Raw genomic sequence first — 24,433 nt, 5'->3', positions numbered from 1 at the left:
AAAGCACCTGCTCAGATGATGCTTCTGAAGTCAGAAACATGCTTATTGCCATGACAAGTTGGTGCCTAACGAGGCACTACACAGTCAAGAAGCATTAACAAAAGGCATTCAACTAAGAGCTACCCAAAGCTGCTTTTGAAGACAGTATTTTACACCTTGAAGGTGTAAATCTAGAAAGATCTCACCACATGTAGAATACCTGAAGAGACAGAAAAACACTGACATTCTCTAGCTCTTTCAGATTATTGTATATTCCCCCTCCTTTCACTGTGTGACTGCAGATGACAACAGTGGAAAGCCCCAATTCATCTGCTGTATGCAACCTCTGCACCTCAGAGGCTGAACCTCTGCTGCTGACGGGAAGTAGTCAATGAATTCGTTGCTCTGTTTGTGGGTGCAGCTTTTGCTTTACCTGTTAAGCTTTCTTTGTCTCAACCCAGGAGTTTTCTCACTTCTACCCTTCCAGTTCTCTCCTCCATCTCAGTGCAGAGGAGTGAGCAAGGAGCTCTGTGGTGCTCAGCTGCCTGCTGGGGCTAAACCACTTGAGTGCCAAACACAGAGGCTTTAACTCGGGAAATGAGCTCAATTAACTTGCAACAGGTCAACGTCTGGATGATACCGCATCCTTTTCCCAGGGCTCTATTAAATGTCTCATGGAAGAATATGATTGGAAATGAACATTACTAGGAATATAAATTCCTTGTGGTGCACACAGAAAAATCAGACAGGGAATAGTAGTAAGTGATACAAACTGGAGGTATACCAGGTATAAGAAGCTAGACAAACTCAGACTAGAAAGGCACAAAAAGTTTAACAAGGAGGTTAAATGTTGGAACAAGCAACTTACAGGATGTACCAAGGACTAAGTTGAAATCTTTATTACTGAAGAACTTAATATAAAATTGGACAAGTCTTCTAAAATTACCTCTTAATTAAAAATAGGCACCACTATAAGTAGCCCAAGACAGATGTGATGATCACAACAGGCTCCTTCTGGCCTTACTGGACAAGGTTTTATTTTCTTGGACTATAGCAGAACTGTGACAGGAGTAAACTACAAGAAATACCCCACTTCTAATAAAACAAACAGTTACATGCGCAGGACACCAAAATAACACGTGATTTCCTAGTCCATTCATTTAAAATACAAACAGACTCACCTCTGGTATACATACACCTGTTTTGAGCAAGTATCAGTTGATCACACAAGGCAACACACAGTAATTGCTTTTTGGTTTTAGAAATCAACTTATAAAATCATACTTTGTATGTAACAGTCTCAGCCTGTTACACTGTAGTTTATTTTTAAAAGATAAAGTGCCATTTTGACTAAATCTGCAATCATTACAGCTAATAAAAAAGGAATTTGAAATTACACTATCCACCTACATCTTCAGTATGCAAACAGACACAAAGCATAATACGGCAGTGAACAGAAAATGCAGTTTCTGAGCAGGTTTAAAGTCTTTACTTTCTCCCTCACATTCCCAAAACTAAAAATTGCTTTTGGAACCACGAAATCACATGTCTGATGGCAAAGTTTTAAGAGGCAGAAGTGGTATGCCACCCTCTGAGTTCAGAGTCTGGCACCTACGAGCCTCTTTGATGTGTGAGTTTTTTCTTTGACAGCTCTGAGCTGGGGCTGCAGGCACCCAGGCTGGCGGCCACCAGCAGAGCTGTGGTGCCATCTGCTGGGCGCTCTGGTGCCCGTGCTCCTGGCTCTGCCACCAAGCAGCGAAGTATTTAGGAAAAGCTGCTTTTACTCTCCCACCAGAAGTTTTACTGCATTCAAGAGCGAAGCAAGTGCTATGAAGTATAAAATGTAGTAGAAAGGAACAAAACTTCAATTATGAACCATACATCAGTAGGGTTCGATGTTGGTTTAGATCTCAGATGAGAACAAAAAGGCAGTAACAATACTGACTGTAGGTGAAAATAAAGACAATTTTCACAGAAACTCCTACCTGTCCTCCTTACGACCTACCATACGACCTCCAGAGGTCCCTTCCAACCTTAATTATTCTGTAATTCAGTGATTTATTTCACACTGAAACCACAACAAGCAGAGATGACCTGTTTGATCAATTGTAGTAATAACCCTAAACTACAGTATAACCAACGCCAAAAAAAAAAAAAAAGTCTTATAAAACAGGGGAATTAACTTAGTACCTCAAAGAGCACATTAACAACTTTGTTCAGATTGGCAACTGAGGACATTTATACTTCTAGAACTTCTAAAACAATTTTTTTGTTTTGTATTAATTCTGAAGCAAGTGTCACTTACTCTGTGTGGCCCTGAAAGACATTCACAGAATGGATAGAAGGATCTCTGAAATCCCACAGACGGAAAGTTGTATCACGGGATGATGTCACCACAAGACGCTGGGTGGGATGCGTACAACAATGCGTTAGCTCTTGGTCATGCCCTACAAGCACAGATGAGGACATGTAAGGTAATGAAAATAAGACTTTTCATTTCCACATATGCTTGGAATGAAATGCTGATGATTTTTTTTTAAACAAACAGTAAACAATAATAATCATCATTCCAAACTTTCATTTTACTGCTGCTGTAAAAGTTTAGAACTATATTTAAAAGCCAAAACAAAAAAGAAAAATCAGACAATTACCACTCAGTTCACACAAATGTTAAGTAGCAATACATTATTGCTACTTAATATGCCACGAAGCTAACAAAAACTTTTGCAAGAGATAAAATTTGGCTACATTCACTTTAAAAACAACTGCTTCATTGGCCATATATCACATGAAAGAACACAAATTCATGCTCACAGGATTCACAAGGTTGGAATTTGAGAAGCCACTCAGAACTGAGCAGCAGCGTAAGCCCTTCGCAAGCTCACACCATACTCCAGCAAAACAACTTAACTTCCCCAGTGTTTTGATATCTAAAAGTAATCCCACATATAGAAATAAGCCACCAATTTTATCTTTCTGAAGAAATACCTGTAAGGGAATGGACCAGTTCAGAAGTCTCTACGTCATACAGATTTGCTGTCCTATCCCAGGAAGCTGTCACAGCTTGCTTTCCCCCCACAAGCCAGTCAGCTGCTATGACCACTCCTTGATGGCTTTTGAGCGAAGTTAACGGGGCTCTGATAGTGGGACAGTCACTAGAACCATCTCCATCTCCATCAGGTTCATCCTTATCTGAGAACTCATATTCATCTTCTCCAGACACTTGCTATAAAATGCAATAGGAAAAGGAATAAAAATAAATGGGAAGGAATGTCTCAAAGTCACATTTTACAGTGTAAATGCATCCAAACCCCTTTACTGTGAACGTGGGTAGCTTAATTCTCTAGAACCTAGCCTACTCAGGTATCTACTACGAAAATCTTAATTGAAGGGATAAGGCAGGTGAGTTAAATGCATTTTTAATAGCTTCTTCATTTTCAAATCTCTCCTGAACTGTTTAGCTCTGAATATCTGCCCACCTTACAGTCTGGCAAATCATTTCTGTAAATCCTCTCACTCTATTACCCTGAGTTTCATTCCCATGCACGTATCAAGGGACTTTCTTACCTTTAATTTTTTTTAAAAATCAGAAGCATCTAGAAGGATGCTGTTTTTTAATCTCGGGGAAGACAATCATTTACGGTAATATTTTTATCCCTTAGAATTCAAATCCTGACATCAGGATTTGTCTGTTGGTCCTTACATCAGAACTGCATGCTGACACAAACAAAATAAACTCTTCTGCTAAGGTGAAAGCATCCAGCTCTGAAACCTACCTCACTTATGCAAGCCAAATACACTTCTCCTTCACCATATTCAGAGGAGAAAAAGTAACATTTGTACCAATCAACTCAGCTGAATCAAACATTTGCCATTCAGAAATCAACCTACGTATCTCACATTACACAGCCATCTCCTGTCTCTACGCAGCTTACTGAGAAGCTCACGCTACGAACTACATTTTACATTTGTCTTCACAATTTAGTAAGGGTGACTTGAAGTCAAATACAGCACTTGACAGTCTACAGTAAATGTTGTTCCCAGGCTTTTATTCAGTCAGCAAATGTCAGTTAGTATGACAAATACTGGCAAGGGTCAAACAGAAATCAGATTTAGAGATACAATTAAATAATTGCTGAAAATATGAACCTTTACCATCAGTTTTCAATTCACAGCAACTACAGCTAATGCAGGTACCTCGGTAAGGTAAGGTACAAGAACTTAATTAGTTTAAGTTAACTTCATAATTACTTACGATTGTACTAGTTACAAAAAACATACTTGTCACCTCATTTACTTACATGTTCAGCACCTTCAGAAAAAAAGTCAAAGTGCTTGCAGTTTCATAGTCTGTTCTGCACTTCTATTCTGATCTTCAATAACATGAATCTTTTTTTTAAATATGCTGAAATATACCTGTTCAACTAAAACCTTAAACCCCACCTTTTCCAGTCCTGAAATCATGAAATTTTTTAATTATGTATAAATTTAATGTTCAGTATTATCATAACACCCATATCTGATGAAATTGCTGTGCAATTAGTTGAGTTGCAGTAAGTTGATTGCTTACACTGCAGTCTGCAGTTGGCTGAGGTGTAGGCAACTGTACTATGTATCTCCAGATGTGAGCTGTCTGGTCTCCAGATGCTGCAGAGGGAAAAGAAAGCACAAAAAAATGGAGGGGGGGAGAGAGAGAGGAAGACTGGCTGAATAAGAGCATTTCCATTAAAAATAAAAACAAGCTTTAATGTTACATATTTGGCAATAATGTCTGTGTGGCATTTTTTTTTTTTTTTTTTTTTTTTTTTAAAGCAGACACCACTGTAACTTTTTTGGTAAGCAAGTTTCAATGAAATGGCCCCTGGCTTCAATACAGATAAGAACATAATTAATCATGCAAAATGTAAGTATCTACCAAATTAATCCTTCTTATAGTGAAAAATATCTACTTAAATACTACAAATCAGAACACCAGTATCACTGCTGTTCTAGTACATAACATCTGAAGAAATTACTTAATGCATTAGCAAGAGCCATCTTTCATTTGCCATTTCCCAAAATGCTAGGGTTCCTTTTCATTCAATGATTTCTTCTGTTACATGTTTCTAGCACATTTTTAATGAGAAAATCAGAACAGCAAGAGTGAAGCTATTCTGCCTCTGCCTTAAGCAACTCAGCTTAACTAGCACCAGTTCACAGCTCAGCAGGTATCATTTGATTTTAGACTTCACCTGTTTTTCAAAGAAACCTACCCACTAAACAAGATTCTCTTTGTTATGGACAAAACAAACATGCTCCTAATACTTAGGGAGTACAATGTTGAGAGTGCTATACTGAGAAGAAAAACAGTCTGTTACGTGTGTGCGCAGACTTGGAAAGTAAAATGTGTGTGAAAACATTTGGAGAAATTTCTTTTTAATAGACCAAGTAAGACAGGTTAAAAAAAAGTTCAGCCTTACATGCTTTTGGGTGTCAGTATTCTGGATCAGGGAGGGAGGTGTTTTCTCACTTGTTCCCCCCCCCCCTTTTTTCTCATGTAAAGTAGTCAAGTCAATCGAGTGACACAGATTTTCAATGGAAATGTTTTGCGGAAACGCCTCTCAGAAAAACAGAAGTCTCACTATGGCTATTTTTTTGCTTTGGTTTTTGTTTTTGGTTTATTTATTTTTATAAGTCAGTTTACATAACAATATTATTTATGGTACTGCAACATTAACTATAGAGTTAGCGTATGAAAACAGGAAAATCCAATTAGCCAAACTTAAATCACTGTTAGCCTAGCTAGAAATCATACCTACCTTCTTTTAAGGTAGCCACTGCTGAAGCAGAAAGCAGCAGCATTTTAATTTCTAACCTCAATAGCAATTATCTTCATTTTACAGTGAGTTACCCAAAAACCACAAATTGAATCCAGATCTCTTTAATCCCAAGGGTAGTACCCTAATTGCTGGCCCATACAAAACACAGCACTAACCACATTAGACAATTTTCAAACCCAAAGCTTAATGACAAAATTCTCAATCCTGAAAACATTGTTACACTACCATCCATATTTTCTTTCCTTCTTTTTTTCTGCACATTCAGTATCAACATTTTCCTTCACTTCTGGAAATATAACTTAATCCAAAAAGGCTAAGATGTATGATTCCAAAGGTCTGTTTTGGAGCAGGTAAGCACAACTGACAGTATGATATGATAAACAGATGGAAAGATCTAGCTCTGATTTCTTACACATTCAAATATTAAGATCATTCTATCAGCAATGATACTGACAAAGTGGTGAGAGGGGAGACAGTAGTAAATGATGCATTTATTTTTCCAACATAATTAAAGTACTCAGCAGATGAAAACGATGTACATACCTGTAAGAGCCACTTGCTCAGTTGGATGAAACTTTATGGAATTTACTGTGTAAGACAAAGGAAAGCTTTAAGCTAGCATACTAAAAGAATTATTTCACAATGCTTTATCATAAAGTATTGAGACATCAAGAAGTCTTCAGTTTTAAATAACTTCTTGTCAGATCATAGTCTCTTAGGTGAGAGAAACCACAATGATATTTGAGTACGTAAGCCTATGTAGTATCAAAGAAAGCAGTTATTGTCAATCACAGATACCACAGTACACATTTTCTAGCAAGTTATTTCCTAAACCTAGTGCAAGTGTTTCATGTTAAAAAGGACAAAAAAAAACTATATTCATGTAATTGTGTGCAAGCTGGCTGGAGATAAATTCACTCTAGGGAAATTTAGAGCATTAAGTATTCATAATCATTTATAACATAATGAAAACTTCCTACACAGGACCATCAACTTCCTGCTTATTGCTACAGATTACTGGAACAAATGCCTAAAGATCCAATGGAAATAACAGAAATTAGACTTCAGTCCTGCAAAACTACATGTAATTGAAGCATGATTGTTTTACAACACAGTCCTGCAAGAATTCTATCACCCTACAAAGCTGTTCTTAGCTCAATGTTTAAAATTCAATTACTTTACATTACTAAGCACTTTCATTTTCAAAATCCATGAGATTCTCTTCAATAGTTCTTCAAGAAAGAATTTGAAAATCATTTCTATCATACAAGTAAAAGAGATGCTCATGATTTCAGAAGAGAGTGCTAGAATTTAGTAGCAAATTGAAAAAGTTACTCATTATTCATACTGAACTACCTCAAGTCTACTAATTGCTGGCATCCAACATCCCTGCTCTATTTCCAACCAACTGTCAAACATAAACAAGTAAACAAAGTTTAACTAAATACAAGCTATATGAACTGAAATTTAACTGTAATTCTTTTCCGTTAAAACTTAGTTTACAAACTGTTTAATTATAGTTTGGAGTCTTATTATTTTCATGATTACCCAAAGAGCAATTTAAAAAGAAAATAAACAAAAAAAATCATCACCTCAACACAGGAACTGGGTACTTACTAACTAAGTTTATGTGTGATGCTAAATTAGAGGAAAATGCTGATTTCCTTGAGGGTAGAGAGGCCTTACAGGGATATCTTGATAGATGTGAGTGCTGGTCAATCACCAATCGTATGAAATTTAACGAGCACAAATGTCAGATTCTGCTTCTGGGACAGCGTAATCCTGGCTGCGCATGCAGGCTGGGGGACAAGAGGTTGGCATGCAGCCCTGCAGATCTGGGGGGTTCTGGTTGATGGTAAGATCAGCATGAGCCAAAGACAAGTCCTGGTGGCCAAAAGGGCACCAATTGTACCCTCACCACACTGTAAGCAACCTGAGCGACCTGCACGAGTTAAGTGTGACCTGTTGTCTCTGTGCATCTATGTATAGGGCATTAGAATCCTTATGCTACAGGAGCTAATAGTCGTAGCAGCAAAGAAACAAAAGTAGAACTCCTGGCTGAAAGCAGCTGACCTTACTGCACAGAACTTAATCCTATTTGTGTCCTTGCCAAAGAGTTCACGAGATGTGCCAGCTGCATTACCTAACCAAACACACCAGGTTAATAATGGTGTCCCTCATCTTCTGGCTGCATGACTCAATGCTCCATATGCGTATGAGAGCTTAACTCTCATCAGCAAGTTAAAGCTATGGAAAACATCACCACCTTTGGTCTATAAAACCCAATATTCTTACCCATTACGAGGTAGGAGGGAGCTAAACAGGTGCTCGTTGTCAAACTGGATACCAAAAATGAAGATTAACATCAGAACACTTACTGCACTGCATCTTTCCACCCAAGAAGCAATACAAAAACACTAAGGTCACGTTTCTGAAATGTTCATACTGGTATAGAGGAAGACAAAAGGGAATTAACTGTCTTCAAAATAAGATTTTAATACCATGCAATAAATTATATATCAAATCACACATTGAACAAAGAAGTGAAGATCAATGGTCACCCAGCACCTGTATAGTGAATCCCAAATAAAACACAGATCCTACAAAATAATCAATTTCTGATTGTGTAAGCTTCTCTTTGTTCTGCATGCGCATGAAGGCCTTAATGAATTCTGACATTTAACTTCTAAGTGTTGTACCTGTGTCTGTTACATTTCTTTATATGGAGCTGTTTATTCATTCAGCATTTGCAGAACTGTCTTAATATTCCTCTCTAAAATAGAATCACATTAGAAAACATACGCAGTATGAAGACTAATGGAAATTTACAGTTAACTTGCTAATGGTGTTGGCAAACCTGACAGTAAAACCACAATAAACATTTCTGCAGTTGTCCAAAACACGTCCCCCTCCCAAACACATTCTGCTTCCAGTTTACATAACACGCCCTTATCTTACCTGATCCAACGTGCCCTGCATACTTGACAAGGGACTTCCCTGTTTCTATGCTCCAGAGCAAAGCAGTATGATCTACAAGATTAAAAAACAGCTGTAAATATTGTTACAAGTGTAAACTTTTCACTTTTAACTCCGATTCAACAAGCTAGTTATCTTGGGCTGTACAGCATACCATACAAAAACGACTTCAAATCCAGGTAATGCCAGCTCCTCTTGACTATTAGCTTACACATAAAATAGAAAAGCTTCCAATCATTACAACTTAAAGCAACTCTCAAAACAAGTAAAAGAAATTACCCCAATCAGATTAATCTGCAGTAGGTATCAAAAGGCAAGTTCTATTTGTGGTATTTTTCCTAACTTGAAAACTTGATTTTTGGATCACAACAGGTACATCAGTGACCCACACAGAAGTAAACTGACACAGACTTTAGAAAGATCAATAAGGATGCCTGAATTTTCTGAAGGTTAAATGCATTTCAAGAAAAATCCAATTTAAGGATTTTTGAGACAAGGAATTTCTTTGTATCGACTTTTTCAGAGCTGTGCTCATTGGTGGAGTGAAGTAGTCAGGAATGCTTTTGATCTACACTTACTATTGTTTAGAGACTACACCACAATTTTCTGAAGATTCGAGTAACACAAAACGTTACCAGCAGATGCAGTTCCCAAAACCACGGGCTGAGTTTTCGCAACGCTGACATCCCAAATACCGTCCCTGTGGCCAACGTATTCCTTTACCAGTTGACAGATTGCCCTTGATGTGGTAGTTTTAAAACTGGAGACGATCTGAAATAGCAGAAAGACCAAAATCTTTTTTTCCACACTAACATAAGATTAAGTAATTATTTCACAAATACAAATAGCTAAACAATTTTTTCACACCAATTCTTTAGTTTTCAACAGTTCACTGTTGTCAAGAATTTGACACTTGATGGCAGGAAAGCGAGTTTGGATGCAAACATACCACAATTTCTTATAACATGTCCTTTTTTTTTTTTTTTTTTTTTTTTTTTTTTTACAGACGGCTAAACAACTTAGTACTGCACTAATACAACCTCTTTGAAGTAAAATACTGCACAAATGCAGTGCACACTTCCCATCAGCGATGGTAAGACTGCCAACAACAAGACACCTTCGTATTCCCTAACAATTCCAATTCCTTAACAATTCCAATTGTCCACTCCCAAACAATTATAATTGACAACGACAGTGCAATCTTTGATAAAATCTACTATTAAATAATTATAATAAAACCCACAAACATTCATTTTTTTTCACCATTTTTTTTTAAACTGCAAAAAGCTAATTAAATCAAACTGTAATCTGAGAGCATCTGACAGTTTATTTCTGCACTAACACATTTTTCAAGATATGTCAAACTCATCTAAGCATTTGATAAATACATTCCCTAAATGTTTTTAAGGGAAAACAGAGAAGACTCAACAAATCCAAATTAGTATACGCATAAGTAATAGTAAATCAAAGGAAGAAAAAAAACAGCAAAAATGGGAAAACTACAGGACATTATAGGACAAGAAAATAAAAACCACTTGGTGTCTATAGAAAAGTAATCCACTTGCAGAAATTCTGTATTTTCAGCTGAAAGAAGACTGTAATACTTTTAAAGAAAAAAAAAAAAGTTTATCTCACTCTAACACTTCCAGAGACAACTGAAAACAAGAGTGGTGAAAGATTACTTCAGTAAGAGCAAAGTCTCATTTAATAGTCCCTATTATCCTACAAATCTTTTCTCCTGCATGCGATTATGGGAAAGTATCTGACCAGTTGATTCAAAACCTTTAAATGCTTCAACACAAATCAAATGAAGACATCTACAACTTAGCAGAAGTTAGAAATTAAGTCTACATTTCAGATACAGTAAACTAAGGTTAAAATCTCATTAGTTTGTGGCATCAAAAAAGAAGTTCTGACGCATATCATTAAAGCAAATTACTTCTTTAAAATGTTCTTAAAGGGCATCTTCCAGACCTAAAACCAGGGTACATTCCAAATCCTGAGCACACTGACTTTACAGTGGCAAAATGATAATGTTTCATGGCAGCAGAAGCAATGGTTATTAAGGCTGCATTGAAAAGAGAATGGGTTAATGGAAAAGTTATTAGTTCAGTCATACTACAGAGTTTCACAGGTGATGAATACAATCCTATGGGTGCAGCCTTAACACTGAATCTTGTCCTTGAACTAAACAAAATCAATCTATGAGAAACAAAACAACAGAATTAAGTAAGGAACTAAATAACAGTTAAGGACTAATACAGCACTCAGCTCAAATTCCAAACTTGAAGTTTCTCAGCTCTCAGACCCACACTCAAGCTCCTTTTACACTTTGTTTTTCTAATTTTGAGTCGAATCCTCATGCAGAAGTTGTATGGGAAACCTAACTCCTATTCATCAACAAGCACTGATGTTTCCAAAACTGCTGGGCAGTTTCTATTTAATAGAAAGGCCACAATACTCCTGCTGGAGCATCAACCATTTTGAATGAACACAAGGGATAAAAGCTCAGGAATATTACATGTTTAAAGATAGATACATAAATTTGTTTGACACTTTCTCTACACATGGAATCTTTTTAAAAACATATATATACGCGCATATACACTCCTCTTTTGCTGTCTCTCACTTCACATACCAGTAATTGGATCAACTGGATCTTCCCTGGGTTACTTCCTGGTTCCTTACACGTTCACAAACATTTTTCCAGAAAATGAAAGGAAATATTTCAATACTATGCAATTTGCTAGACGCCTCTGCACTGCAGAAAGTTTTTAAATTCTTTGAGCAGACCTCATATTATCATATGCAAGTGCAAGTAACTGGGCAATATCTTGACAGTGTTCCAGTTTGTCCTACTTGTTAAATCGATAGTTTCCTGTACTTCCTTCTGTACAGAGATTTGCTAGTGAGAAAGCAATTGTTTGCACGTAGTGTCAAAACACTGTAAAGATGTCTCTTAAATGGACAGGATACATTAGAAGAATGAAAACTTGGCCAAGTCAGGGTCAGCAACACTGCACTGTGGCTGACTAATGGAATTTACTGTCAAAGAACATTAAGCAGCGAGGTTAAACACTACCTCTACCAAAAAGTTTTATTCCCTTCAACTGCTCAATGGACAGGTGAAGTAATTCCTTCCTTTAAGAGTCCTTTTCCTGGTCCAAAAGAATCAGAGATCCTGGAAGATAGTTCATGACGAAGCAAGTTATGCAATTTCAGTTTATTTTCGGATTCTGCATAAGATGTTAACGTGCTCCTGACATCTTATAATTTGTTACAGCTGGGGGTTGTTGACATCAGCAATAAAGTTGCCATCAATGCATGAATTTCATAGAGTAATTCTTGTATTTGCAGCACATTTAATTTAACGTTAAATAACAGCATCTTGTCCATTAACATACACAAAAATGACTTTTAGAGTACCAAGCACTAAATCTACTCTCTCTCTGGGATTTGAGCACCAGTGAGTTACCCCAGGTGCCAAAAGTATCCTTATTCTCCGATAAGAGTTTTGCCAACTTGAATGTTCTCACCTCTCCTCTTTACATCCCAGTAAATTCTGATTTAAAGTTGCAGAAAGAAATACTCCACCACGTTCAGACGTGTTAGTTACCAACTGATACAATCAATACGATGCTCACTGTAAATTAAATTCTTCTTGTTACACTACTCAGGACTACTTCAATGCGCATGCATATCAGAACACTGGGAAACAAAGCAGGTACTCAGGATTCTCCCAGTTTCCTGCACTGAAGTTATTAGGTTCACCTGTCTTGCCCAGGAAATAATATGAGCACTACATTGCTAGCAAGTAAAAGAAGGCAAGCATTTAACAGCAGGTGAAAAGATTAAAAAAATAAAGCAGAAAGTATTAATTGATAACTCCATGGTATTGTACTATTAATACTATGTTGTCCCTATATAAGTGGCCTCACTAAAGGATTTATGAGTCATTAGCTATTAAAAGAAAAAAAAAAAAAAGTATCTCTGTTCACCATATTGACAAGAATAAAAAAGAAAGTTTGAGAAACAACAGGAAAAAGGGGGAGACCAAATAAAATATGAACTCAGATGTATTTCACCACACTATTCTTATCATCTCACTTTCAAACTACTTAATAGATTGTACTTCCAAGACACCTGCAGTCATTCTATTGCCTGCAACAACAGTCTCTGCAGAGCTTCTCATAATTAGGTTCACAACCAGCTCTCACTGTTTTTTCCTCTGAGACTTCATATTTTATTTACTCTTAGCATATCACAAAATTACCCTGAGACAGGGCAGAAAGAGCAGCAGGGAAAACTGAAAAATGCGAAAGAGAAAAACAAAAGTACTGAACAAATGTAGCTGTACAAAAAGAAAAACATCAGACAGGGTAATTGTGCTAAGAGACCTGACAAAAAGATAGCTAGCTACTAATTTGCAAGGCTTGTGACATAAAGAAAAGGAATTCACAGTTTTTAAAAAAAATCTAAACCTACACTACAATGCCTATTGATATCTTAGGTTCCAATTTCAACTGCTCAGAAAAACACAGTCATTTAATTTCTGTTTCCTTCATCAAACCTTTAGCTATCTTTACAAGAGAGCCGTCTCACACAAACATACACACACATGCACATTCTCTCCCCTCCAACATTCACTCTTTAAAAATGTGAAGAGTTAGTGTAAAAAGGTGGTGGTAGCGTGGTTGAAGCAATGAGTAATTGATGAATCCAAGATAAAGACACTGTTCCTCATTAGGCAGGTTCACATAAAGCACAGTACTACTCAGCTTAAAGAAACCACGATTTACAACTTCAGGACAGCCATGTTAGTCTCATGAGTACACAGTGATGAGTAGAGGTTTAATTGGTCTCATACCTTGCTAGTAGATGCCTTGTAAGTTGTCTTTAATTTCTGAGAAAGCTGACTGGTACTATGACTGGCTGTTGAGACAAATAAATTTAAAGGAAGATATTTCAAATACAGCATTAGCTTATTTGTAATAGGTATCTGGCATTAATTCCTTTTAATAAATTCTAAGTTTAGGCCAGCCACATACGAAAAAAGTACATTGAAAAAGACTATACAGAAATCTTTGTGGATCTCTTACCTTTTGTTTTCAGTTGTCCTTTGCTCAGTTCAGCTCCATCAATTGTCTGTCCTTCGGCTGCTAAACGCTCGTTAAGTGTATCTATCTCTCTACGTACTGATGAGAGCAAAAATTCATATTAATACAAAAAAATATAACTATAATTAACAATGTCATTAACATACTATTTAAGAATTGTTATGTAACATATGCACAATGTATTTTGCACTAAGGACAGGAAAATAGATTAACTGTGATTTTATAGAAGCAGTTCTCACCAAGACATAAACCAAGACTCATGCTGAATGTTCCAGAGATCAACCTTGACCCAGATTCCAAGGAAAGTATTACTGGCTTCTAATTACTGTTGCTTTTACTATGAAACGTGACTAAAGATTAACAAAGCAACTTCTGTGAAATAAATGACCCACCTTTACTGACTTAAATCCAACAGAAGGCAGAAAACTTACATCATCAGAAATATTTTAGCCACACAATTAATACGTCATTTCTTGGCAAAGATTTTACTCATCATGAAATAGTATTTTCCCCCAAATGCTTGTCTACTGCTAGTTTCAGGGGAAAAAAAAAAAAAAAAGTAGAGCAAACATGCATTTTACAACACTTTTGTTGTATTTCAGAGTGAAGAATGACACATAAATTTGCACTTAAGCATTTTCAAAACATCAAGTACAATCAAAATGTTTGTGCATGTTACACAGAGCATGTATGCAAGAATAATCTGTCAATTATTTATGACTCTTGCTAATGCCATTTGAACACCAGAGTGATGGCATAGCTAAAACAGCTCAGGTACTTGGAAGTGATTTCCAGTTGCTGGGTTGGTTTTAAAGTTCCCCAGCTTCATTTTATAAAGATGAAGATGGCTTAGAGTTTTTTCCTCAAAATCTGGGCTGATATTCTTCAAGCATCTTCCTTAGGTGAAACTTGGTTGAGAGGCTTTAGCCAAGCAGTTTTTAACTGTTCTTAAATCTAGGTCTGTCTCTTCCACAAATTCTTAGGACTACTATTTTTAAAATAAATAAATAAATAATCACTCATCCCCAGACTTTGGAATAAAGCTTTCAGATCTGGGAGAATAATCCACCAGGAGAGTGTTTTCTGACATTCCTAAGAAATTCAGAGAAGTCTCAGTCACAAGCACTAGGAGTCAGTTTGCAACTGTGTATCAAATCCAAGTGCCTGAAACGAGCAAAGCAAGGTTCTTTTTCCTGTGTTCCAGGTCACATGCACCTAAACTTACTAAACACAGAATGAAAGAGAAGTAAACAGAGAGACAAGCTTGTAGTAACAAATGACTGAAACAGACAAGCCAGGCAGACTAAAAGAAATGGCTGGGAAAAAAAATATAAAAAAATCAAGACTGCAACATGGAAGGAATCAGAAAAGGAAGAAACTAGAAATTAGCTGCAACAAGGAAAAGTGAATATATGAAAAGCCAGGAAAGAAAAACTGAGTGAGATTCTCCACATAAAATAATTGCAACACTAACACAGGAGTTAGATCATGAGCCACAGTAACACACTCGGCATCAAAAGAGAAAAATTCGGAAGTTGTCAGGGAGGCAGAAAGAGATCACAAATGCCAGGAGCAAAATATAACTACCAGGTGAAGAAGGATGCAGAAGTAACAGAAATAGGATGGAAGGAAAATAACCATGCTCTGGAGGGTACAACCAAATTTACCACTTGTTTTCTGACAGCCATTTGTGAATTTCTGAAAAATTTGGAAGGAGAAGGGGGTCATAAAATACTTTTCTTGCTTCCAGCCAGCTTCACAGCAGGAGGCTGAAAACTGAGGTGTGCAAATTGTCACTACTGCAAGAAGCGTGCAGTGTTTCTGACGGCCTTTAACCAACACTGTCTCCAGTTTTTAAAATAAGAAAAAAGCAGCACATTTTCCAAAAGCATGCAAGAGTGTTTTTGTAACATGAGTGTTTGCTTTAACTGTGATAACAGATTAGCTTTGGAAAAAAGTTTGACTTGGAGCCAAGACAGACAGATTCCACAATTCAGAAGCCAAGCCATGCAATGCAGCTTCCAGAACCCAATAAGAAAAATTTAGCAGGGGCTTCACAATATGGTTGCTTGTGTTACTGGGTCCTCTTACATCACTTTAGATCATTTATATCACAATCCAGTCATTACACGTAGAACATTTTTTCCAGATAACACCTGGGATTTTTAACTGAGTGCTCAACTTCAAAATTCATGAGCAGCTGCAGGTGCTGGTTATGCAATGCGTGAGGTAGTATGATCCAGAAACACTACATTTTATACTGTTGTGGTGTGTTTTGTTTTAAGACAATTTCTGACTAAAATTACATCATTAAAATGAAGCCTGTAAATATATATTGCAGTCACAGTCTCAAACATCAATGGCTGCACAGTTACTGCCAGATTAAAATGGTATAAAACCAAACGTGCAGCAACAAGGAGACAGCCACTTCCCTTTCTCTGCCAAGGAGGATATCACACATTAGTTCTCACTACTTGCGTCAAAGAGCTAAGAAAGTTATTTTTTCTGAAAGGGGACAAACTCCATCTTTCACTACAAGTTCACTACAAAACAGTTCTTGAATTCCTCACCAAAAAATACATTAAATTACAGTATCCAGTGTAAACTCTTCCAATTCCTAAGTCCAAACAGTTCTTAAGTTGCTGAAAGAAAGATATACTCACATTCCAAATTTTCAATATACAGGTTCTCAAACTCCCGCTCGATTTGTCCAAAAAGTTCAAGGAGTGTGTTCCGAACAGAAGATGGTAGCTTAGAATCCTAGAAGGCAAAATACTGGGTTTTATAGTTTTATTTAGATATTACTATCTATGTATAGACATAGATACTATATATATATTTTTATATATATATATATATTTTTTTTATATATATATATATATATTTATATATTTATATATATATGCATACATAGAAAAGTTTACTCTGAGCTGCATTTGCCTTTCAATCTTATGCCAATTTTAGAAGTTTCCTACCTCTCAGCAAAGAGGGAAATTAAAGCTTCTTCTAGCACCGAACACAAAACAAAAAGTTTTGGGGACATTTCTATGCAAATAATTCATTTTACATATGCTTTCTCTTTCAAGGGACAGAATTCAAGTGACCATTTTTTTTTATTATTTTTATTAGAGAAAAATATAACAAAGGAAAAAAGAAGGTGAAAAAATGTATTATAAAGTCAAGATGCTTCTAGTTCAAGAAGAAAAATATTTCTGGTTGACAAAGTAACTTACAAGTTGACTATGCATTACCTGAAAAAAGTGCTTTGTGATGATATCTACTACTAAACCTACGGACAAACTAAGCTTTTCAACAGTCACCTATTTTTGTCACTAGCCATAACTAAGTGTGAAATAAACAGCAATCTCTAACCCATCCCTCCTCCATATTATTCAAGAACCTCCCTGTTGCAGAAAATGCTTTGAGATAAATTTGCAGAGAAAGGCTGAATTTTTTTCAGCATAATCAACACCACAGTTCTGAGGCATAAAAACGTGTGATAAAACCACTAATGCGGGATTTAAAGGGCCCAGCTTCAGTATGCAGTTCAACACAAGTTTCTGAAGGCAAACTACTTAAATTTTATTAATCTGCCTCTGGAATACCACACTGTCACTGAAGAAACCCATACCGTACCACCAACAGCTGAGCACTGATTTCTGTTGGGATTCAAGGTCCCCACTCTATCAGTTACTGAAGAGCTTTGAGAAGACAGCGAGTACAGGAGAAGGCTGCAGCACACTGATAAACTTGCGACCCAGTACTAACAAACATGTTATAAAATTTAAAGCACGGTATGCTACTAAAAAGAGGTACATTAGAAGGGAAAAATATTGTCATAAAGATGGTAACTGTAGTAAATTAATCCACTAGCTGGCTTAATCTACAAATATGGATTGAAGGACGAGCTGTTCTTGTACACCATGCAAATAAATTATGCTAAAACTGTTCTTTTCTTCTGCTGCTGATAGACCACAATATGGGCTTACTGCAGTTATCATTTACCTACTTAGCCAGTTATTTGGAAATTTCCACTTAGTGAGCCCTACCCTAACACTGAAAAAGCTCAACTATTCCTTTGTAGCATATCTAGCCTGTCATCTTGGAGTTCATCTAGCAAATACAGGGAATGTGCCTATCAGCAACTTAAAAAAGAAAAAAGTACAAGTATATACCTTCAAAGTCTTGAAACCATCAGCTCTGAACAAAAAAAAAAGAAATTGAGTCAGCTCCTGCCACAGCACAAACCACCACTACTTGAGGTCTTGGAAGTACAGGAAAACCATTACTGAGTGGAACATTAATACAGAAAACCACCCAAATTATAGTGAACTTCATTATTTCAATGCAAGTTACAGAATGATTATAGCTTGTTTTGTTCTTACGTGTTCCAGCAAACCCAAACCAAAAGAAATAGTTTCCATATACACTGACTGAAATATGAACAAGCGTTTGCACACTAGCCATTAGAGGGCAGCATGCATCTTTGATCAAGTCAGCATCTAAGCGACCAGAATTTAGCCTAACGTTCTGGTTCATACATTCAGCATGACTGACTACAGAGAAGCAGAAAAGCCTCTCATGATCCTCATTTTGTATTAGCTAATAGGTTGTCTCTGGATATCCAGCTTAAAGAGAAGAGCAAGAGAAACCACCGCCAGCCACAACACAGAGCACACCCGCTTTGTGCACAGCTCTGTCTTACACCTGTTTCATGGCTACTTTCAACGGGGAGAAGCAGGCACAGTGCTGAAAGAAGCAGTCCTACGCTCCTCATGCCTCCCCAGTTACTCCGTTCTCCATCGTCATCTGCCTCCCCCCCAAGACAGGGTACTTCTCTTCACACATTCACAGAGAACCAGAGTATCAAACAGATCCAGATTAAAACCAGCCCGGGATAAAATTGACTAAACAAGAATACTACACAAATTAAACACTACCAAAAGAAATACTGAAATTCAAACAATTATTTCTGATTCAAATACCCACTAATTCCAAGCAGCAAGGTTATAAAAGATACTAAGCTAGCCTTCTAAAACTGTAGAGACAGGGAAGGAAAAGTAGGGGAAGTTATTATTCTACTTCTCAGAGATGGATAGCATTAGAATAATCTAAACCTGTCCTAAAGTAACCAACACAGTAAAACCCATCCACTTCCTAGACTAACTTGTAAGTTGGCATTGCTTCAATTAGCTTATTAAAATACCATGCAAAAAGTATTTTTGCCGATAAGCAGACAGCATTATCTGGATTTCATGCGGTTTGCAGCTCCTCTATGAAGTTGCTCTATGCTCTCTGTGCATTAGAGCTGGCCACTGGCTGTTCAAGGTTAAAGGTCAACAGAATTCACTAAGATGACACACAAAACATTTAAAAGATCTACATACTACAGCGCAATACACCTGTGGAGTCTGATAGGAAATACTAAAATAAGTTAATGTGTTTTTTTGTTTGTTTGTTTGTTTTACTGCACAGAAGTGACAGCATGACCTCCCAGCTGCCCTTCCCTCCTGAAGTCAGGCTGTAACAGCCCAAACGCACGAGCACTTTTCTGTCTGAGGAAGTATTGCCATCCAACTTCCAGATGACAAGCAGCAACAACTTCAGCTCTGTCAGTTCTCAGAAAACTAACAGTGTAATTAATTGAATAAATAGATTCAGCACAAAAGCCTGTCACACCAGAACAAACACAAGCTGTTCACTTCAGAGTATCTGCAGACCAGAAGAGAAAGTGAGGTTTCCCATAGCTAAACGCCGTTACAATTTCAAACCAACTCTCTGATAAACATCAAGTTTTGCATCATCTTTGCCAGGCCCATGCTAATATTGCATATTCAACTTGAAAGCAGATAGTTTTCAAACTGCTACTTGCTTATCTTTGCCAGCACTGCTACAAGCACTTCCTAAAGGGGTCCTGCCTACAGTTAATTTCAATGTTTAAGGTGAAGCCTTCCAAGTGGCTCCAAACTGCATGCACTGTACAGAGTGACACGATTTAAAAAGCTACAGAAGTTTGTGGTTGTTGTCCTTTCCCTTAAATTAACTGCACAGAAAATCCCACGTGTATCTGAGCCAAGTTCAAAAAAAAACAAAAAAACACACCACAAACAAAAATCTAAGTTAGCTCAAGCCTGTCAAGTGGGCAATATTTATTTATTTTACAGAAAGGAATGCAGAAGAGTGTTCTCACTAATACCTTCCCTATCAGAACTGTAATAAACAAGTATTTCAGTTTATCATACTCCTAAATTACTTCTGTTCCAATTTCAAACTTATGAAATCAAGAACCAGTCTTCACCTTAAAGGTACATGGAGATGGCAGGGGGAGGTGCAGCAATCCAAACAGGCTTTTCCCCTGTATTTGTTAACGGTTTCATCATTCGTGTAAGAATACGTAAAAGCTAACGAAAAGCTTCCCAGGTCTGAAAACAACCTGAAACGCTCAACATCTGCGTCAATGGTCTTCAAAGACAGTCAGCACTTGAAAGCAAACATGTCTGCTGTTTCTCCAACTTCACTGGGTGTATTTCATCATTTAAGTTTACTTAGCTTCTTCACGTAGGAAATACTTCATTAAAAACAAAAAAAAAGCTAAGGAAGTTACCCGAGCAGTAGCGTGTTACCTTACCTGCCCTTCCAGCATGTCTCTCTGCAGCCCAGCCCGTTCTTGCTCGGAACTGTTGGTTCTTCGGATGGAAAGGCTGTGCGATTTACGTTTCTGCTTTGCTTGGCGAGCAGATGCACAACTTCCACTTTCTATTGGCATTACTTCAAAAAAACAGCTTCACAGAGGCTCCTATGATAAACTAAGGACAAGCGTTAAATGTCACAATTTGCTTTCCCAAATTAATTGGAGGTTTTTGGTTATTTCCTCAAAATAAAATTCTGCTAAATTTTGGAGTTCTTTGGGGTGTCATTAAAATAGAGAGATCCTATTACTCATAAGTTCAAAATCATATGCATAAATGCAAATAATGGAATCATTTTCACGTTACTGTTTCATTAGCTTACCAACCTCCACAAAAGGAAAACAAATTCCACTACCTTGCTCATTTTGGTGAATACCAGCAGCAATAGCCCCAAAATGCTTCCAGAAAACAATTATTATGCATACTATAGTTCACTGAAATGCATGCAGAAATTAAAACCCAGCTGGAAAATGAAAGCAAACAGACATGATAATTTAAGGACACTGTCAGGTTCAAATTGTGTAATGCATCTTCAAGCACTAGCATATGAATGTCAATACATGTGCTTGTTCACATATAGCAGAATTTAATTTTAATAGCATTCTGAAAACTACTTTCCACTGTTTTTTGACAGCTCATGGTTTCACTTTGTTGGACAGTAAAAGTGCACTTGCCTTAATGTGACCACTGAAACCGAGCCTGACTTACCAAGTTGTTGCTGTTAATTTTCAAACTTTGTCAACTTTTTAAAGGCAATTATGCGTTCTGATATCCTTAAAAGAACCTGACAGTATCACCAAAGAGCATTACCATGCATGATCTACTGCTTTCCCCTGTGTAAGAAAAATCAAATCATATTTGATTTCTGCATAAATACATGGAGAATATGTTCTTTACCATCAATTTGTTATTATTTTTAAACAAACATTTAATTTCTGGATTTCTTTTTATTATTAAACCTGATATTCAACACCAATTATTTTAGCTTCATGGGGCACCAGCTGTTAAACATTTTGAAAATTTCAGGATTTATTATTCTGAAAATAAAAATTCATTCTCCAGCATAAAAGATTTCTGAAACAACAATTACAACTTAAAATAGCTGCAACAGTCTGCAGAGAAATAGGAGAGCAGAGTTGGCAAAGCTAACAAGGCAACTGAGCTTCCTTTCAGACAAGATGATCAAAGAAAAATTTAAAGCAAACCCAGGGCCACTTCCAATTTAAGATCCGCCAACACACTAGATCTCAAGCTAGGAATGAGCACCATAGCTACGAACAAGATGAGGCATTAACCACTTTGGTGTTTCTGACATGGTTTTTCCAACTTTTTAACATATCATATAGCCAAGGAAAAGCAGAGCTTACTAAAAACACAGTATACCGTGAATAAAAACAGCTTCAAATTTGCCTTGTTTTTTGTACTTTTTTTTTTTGTATCTTCATTTTGTGGTATAAAGGAGCCTAGATGTAATTAAGGTTTTGATGCCCATAATCCTCAGACCTTCTAAAAATATAATTGGTATTTCAATTAGTTGCTGGAACACCTGAGCTCCAGTAACCTGACACCAATCCCCAAGTGGATCTAAAACAAAATTCAGGTTGCAGCCCTGGCAGCTTGTCCTTCGCTGAAATGATTTCATTCATTTCCACTGGACTCTGCACAGTCCCCCCATGCACCTAATCCCACTGGAGCTCTTCATGTGTGATTAAGCAGTAGTAACTAATTACCTATATTCACAAACCAAAGGAGAAAGAAGAGGAAGAGCTACCATCGGGTAGTTTCGTATTTCACTAGGTTTCTTTTTTCCCCTGTGGCTGGATTCCTCTATCATTACAAAGACAGGGGTGAAATTACAAAAAAAGTCAACCCCATAATCAAGTTATTGCCAATTTTCTAGGCTTCACTGAGTATTTTCCTGTTCTTGAACATATGGTAAATGATCAGGAATAGGCTTTCAGTGCTCCTCACATTTGTGTTTCTTTCCATACTACAATTAGGCACCAAGCACTGTTGGAGATTCTCCTCTTTCTTATCTCACCTGGGAGCCACTCTTTTGGTTGTTTCCAGTTTAGCAGTTTCTGTGGTGTTCGTGATTAATTTCTGAGGCCCAGTAAAACAAACTGTGCACACACATAGATGCATTGAACAGTTTTATACCTACACACGCACACAGTTGCATATAATCATATAAATCAGTTTACACTGTTTCACTTCAACTCTGTGAAAAGAAATCTGATTTCTAGATCCTGCCAGACATCAGCTGCTAAGCTGTAGGTACCCACAGAGATGTTAACATCATTTATATTTATTCCTTACCAGGCTCGTTTACTTACTCCTTGTTTTAACTGTGTTAGCTCCCACCTGCCCTCCGCTGCCAAGCTCCTTCATTTTAGGAGACGTCACCAAGCTACACTCTTTTCTGCGCTGCTCCAGGATGTACAGATTCGGCAGCTCTACACCAGCACATCCCACCACGTAGAATTTAAAGGGACACAGTCAGGCAAGATTGTACTTTTACACAGTGAAACGCTCCCAGTAACTGCACGAGAGATGCTATTTTCAACACTGCTAAGCAAACAGAAAGGTGAGAGACACTTCTAAACTGTATGCACTTCACCTGCAGCCAGTGTCACTGCCAGGAGCCGCACTCTCCTCATGCACCAGCAGGACCACGTCGCTCATGCACTGCTCTGGAGCCAGCAAAGCATGCACGCTCCTCCCCAGGCCCAGCACCAGGACACCGCCAGAGCAAAGCTGCAGCCGGAGAGGCAACAAGCAGGCACGTGTATACAGAGGGCAGGAAGGAGAAACCGAAGGGGACCAGCTCAACTTTCTGGAATATTAGTCAGAATTCCACCCAACAGCCTCAAACTTCCAGGAAGGGAGCAGTCATTAAGAGCTTATAAAAGCAAGACGTAAATTCATATAGAAAAAGGAATGACAGTGTCCCTTTAAATATTGACTTCTCTTTGACAATTTCAGAAGTGTTTGGACGCAACAGTGAGAAGCTAGGGATTTTCCAAGAGCAGATTTCGTAGAACAGATCCTTGGCAATACGATACTAAAATATAAATAAATAAGGTGCTCATTTCTAGCAGTTACCTGATTCCCCTCATTACGTAAGGTTTTCAAGCAGTGAAAATTACCTGTCCAGAATATCAGTGTCATGTTACATATCCTATGAAAACCATATTAAATATTGATTAGTGACACAGTCAGTAGTATGCAAACCAAAGTTTTTCACATTTCTGAAACGTTTGTGGTTAGAACACAGAAGACTACAGGAAAGGGGGAAAGGGGATATATCGATACAAGTTAGGGCTAAGCACCAAATCTGAGTCAAACAGAGTAAGAAAAAAGGCATCAAAATGACCCATTATATACTGTTAGTCAGACGTAGTTAATCAGAGCTTTGGAATGCTATAAATGGGTTGTGAGAAGACACATTCATTTCCCCTTGCTTAGCAAGACTACCAGTAGGAACGGAAAGTCACCAAGAGGCATGGGACTGGTTTCCTGAACCAAATGAGGCTGAATTCACAACAGCTAAAAATTAGCATAGAGTACACAAACTGAACAAAAGTACTTCCCAAGGGAAAAAACAACAGAAAAAGGGGAAGACAGCTGTATTACTAAACTACATTCAATAAAGGCACACCACTAAACCAGCACTGTATTATTACAAAGCGAGCTTGTGGGACACATGGAACATTCCTGCACAATTGTTTGGGAAAAGGCTGCTTGCACAGGGCTCTTCGCACAGCGATCTGTCAGAGCCTCAGGAGTGCTATCAAATGAATTTCCAACAAAGTCAGTCAGCAGAAGTAGGGGAAAAAAAACGTGTCCTAGA

At 37.4% G+C, this 24,433-nt stretch overlaps 1 protein-coding gene across 1 annotated transcript in view; it reads right to left on the bottom strand.

Annotated features, from left to right (window-relative positions):
* WDR37 (WD repeat domain 37) overlaps nt 1-24,433 on the bottom strand; it is a 40,339-nt gene that overhangs the window by 11,514 nt on the left and 4,392 nt on the right. The window contains exons 2-11 of the mRNA XM_084282317.1: nt 20,520-20,697; nt 16,555-16,651; nt 13,874-13,969; nt 13,642-13,706; nt 9,410-9,545; nt 8,757-8,828; nt 6,342-6,386; nt 4,550-4,626; nt 2,968-3,205; nt 2,285-2,426 (exon numbers count right to left, since the gene is read on the bottom strand). Of these exons, the coding sequence (XP_084138443.1) occupies nt 2,285-2,426; nt 2,968-3,205; nt 4,550-4,626; nt 6,342-6,386; nt 8,757-8,828; nt 9,410-9,545; nt 13,642-13,706; nt 13,874-13,969; nt 16,555-16,651; nt 20,520-20,657 (1,106 nt within the window). The 5' untranslated portion in view covers nt 20,658-20,697. The remainder of the gene's footprint in view (nt 1-2,284; nt 2,427-2,967; nt 3,206-4,549; nt 4,627-6,341; nt 6,387-8,756; nt 8,829-9,409; nt 9,546-13,641; nt 13,707-13,873; nt 13,970-16,554; nt 16,652-20,519; nt 20,698-24,433) is intronic.

This window comes from Netta rufina, assembly GCF_964035555.1.
Source record: "Netta rufina genome assembly, chromosome: 2".
Taxonomy (NCBI): Eukaryota; Metazoa; Chordata; class Aves; order Anseriformes; family Anatidae; genus Netta; species Netta rufina.
The sequence above is the reverse complement of the archived record's forward strand: the minus strand, read 5'-3'. Positions and strand labels throughout refer to the sequence as shown.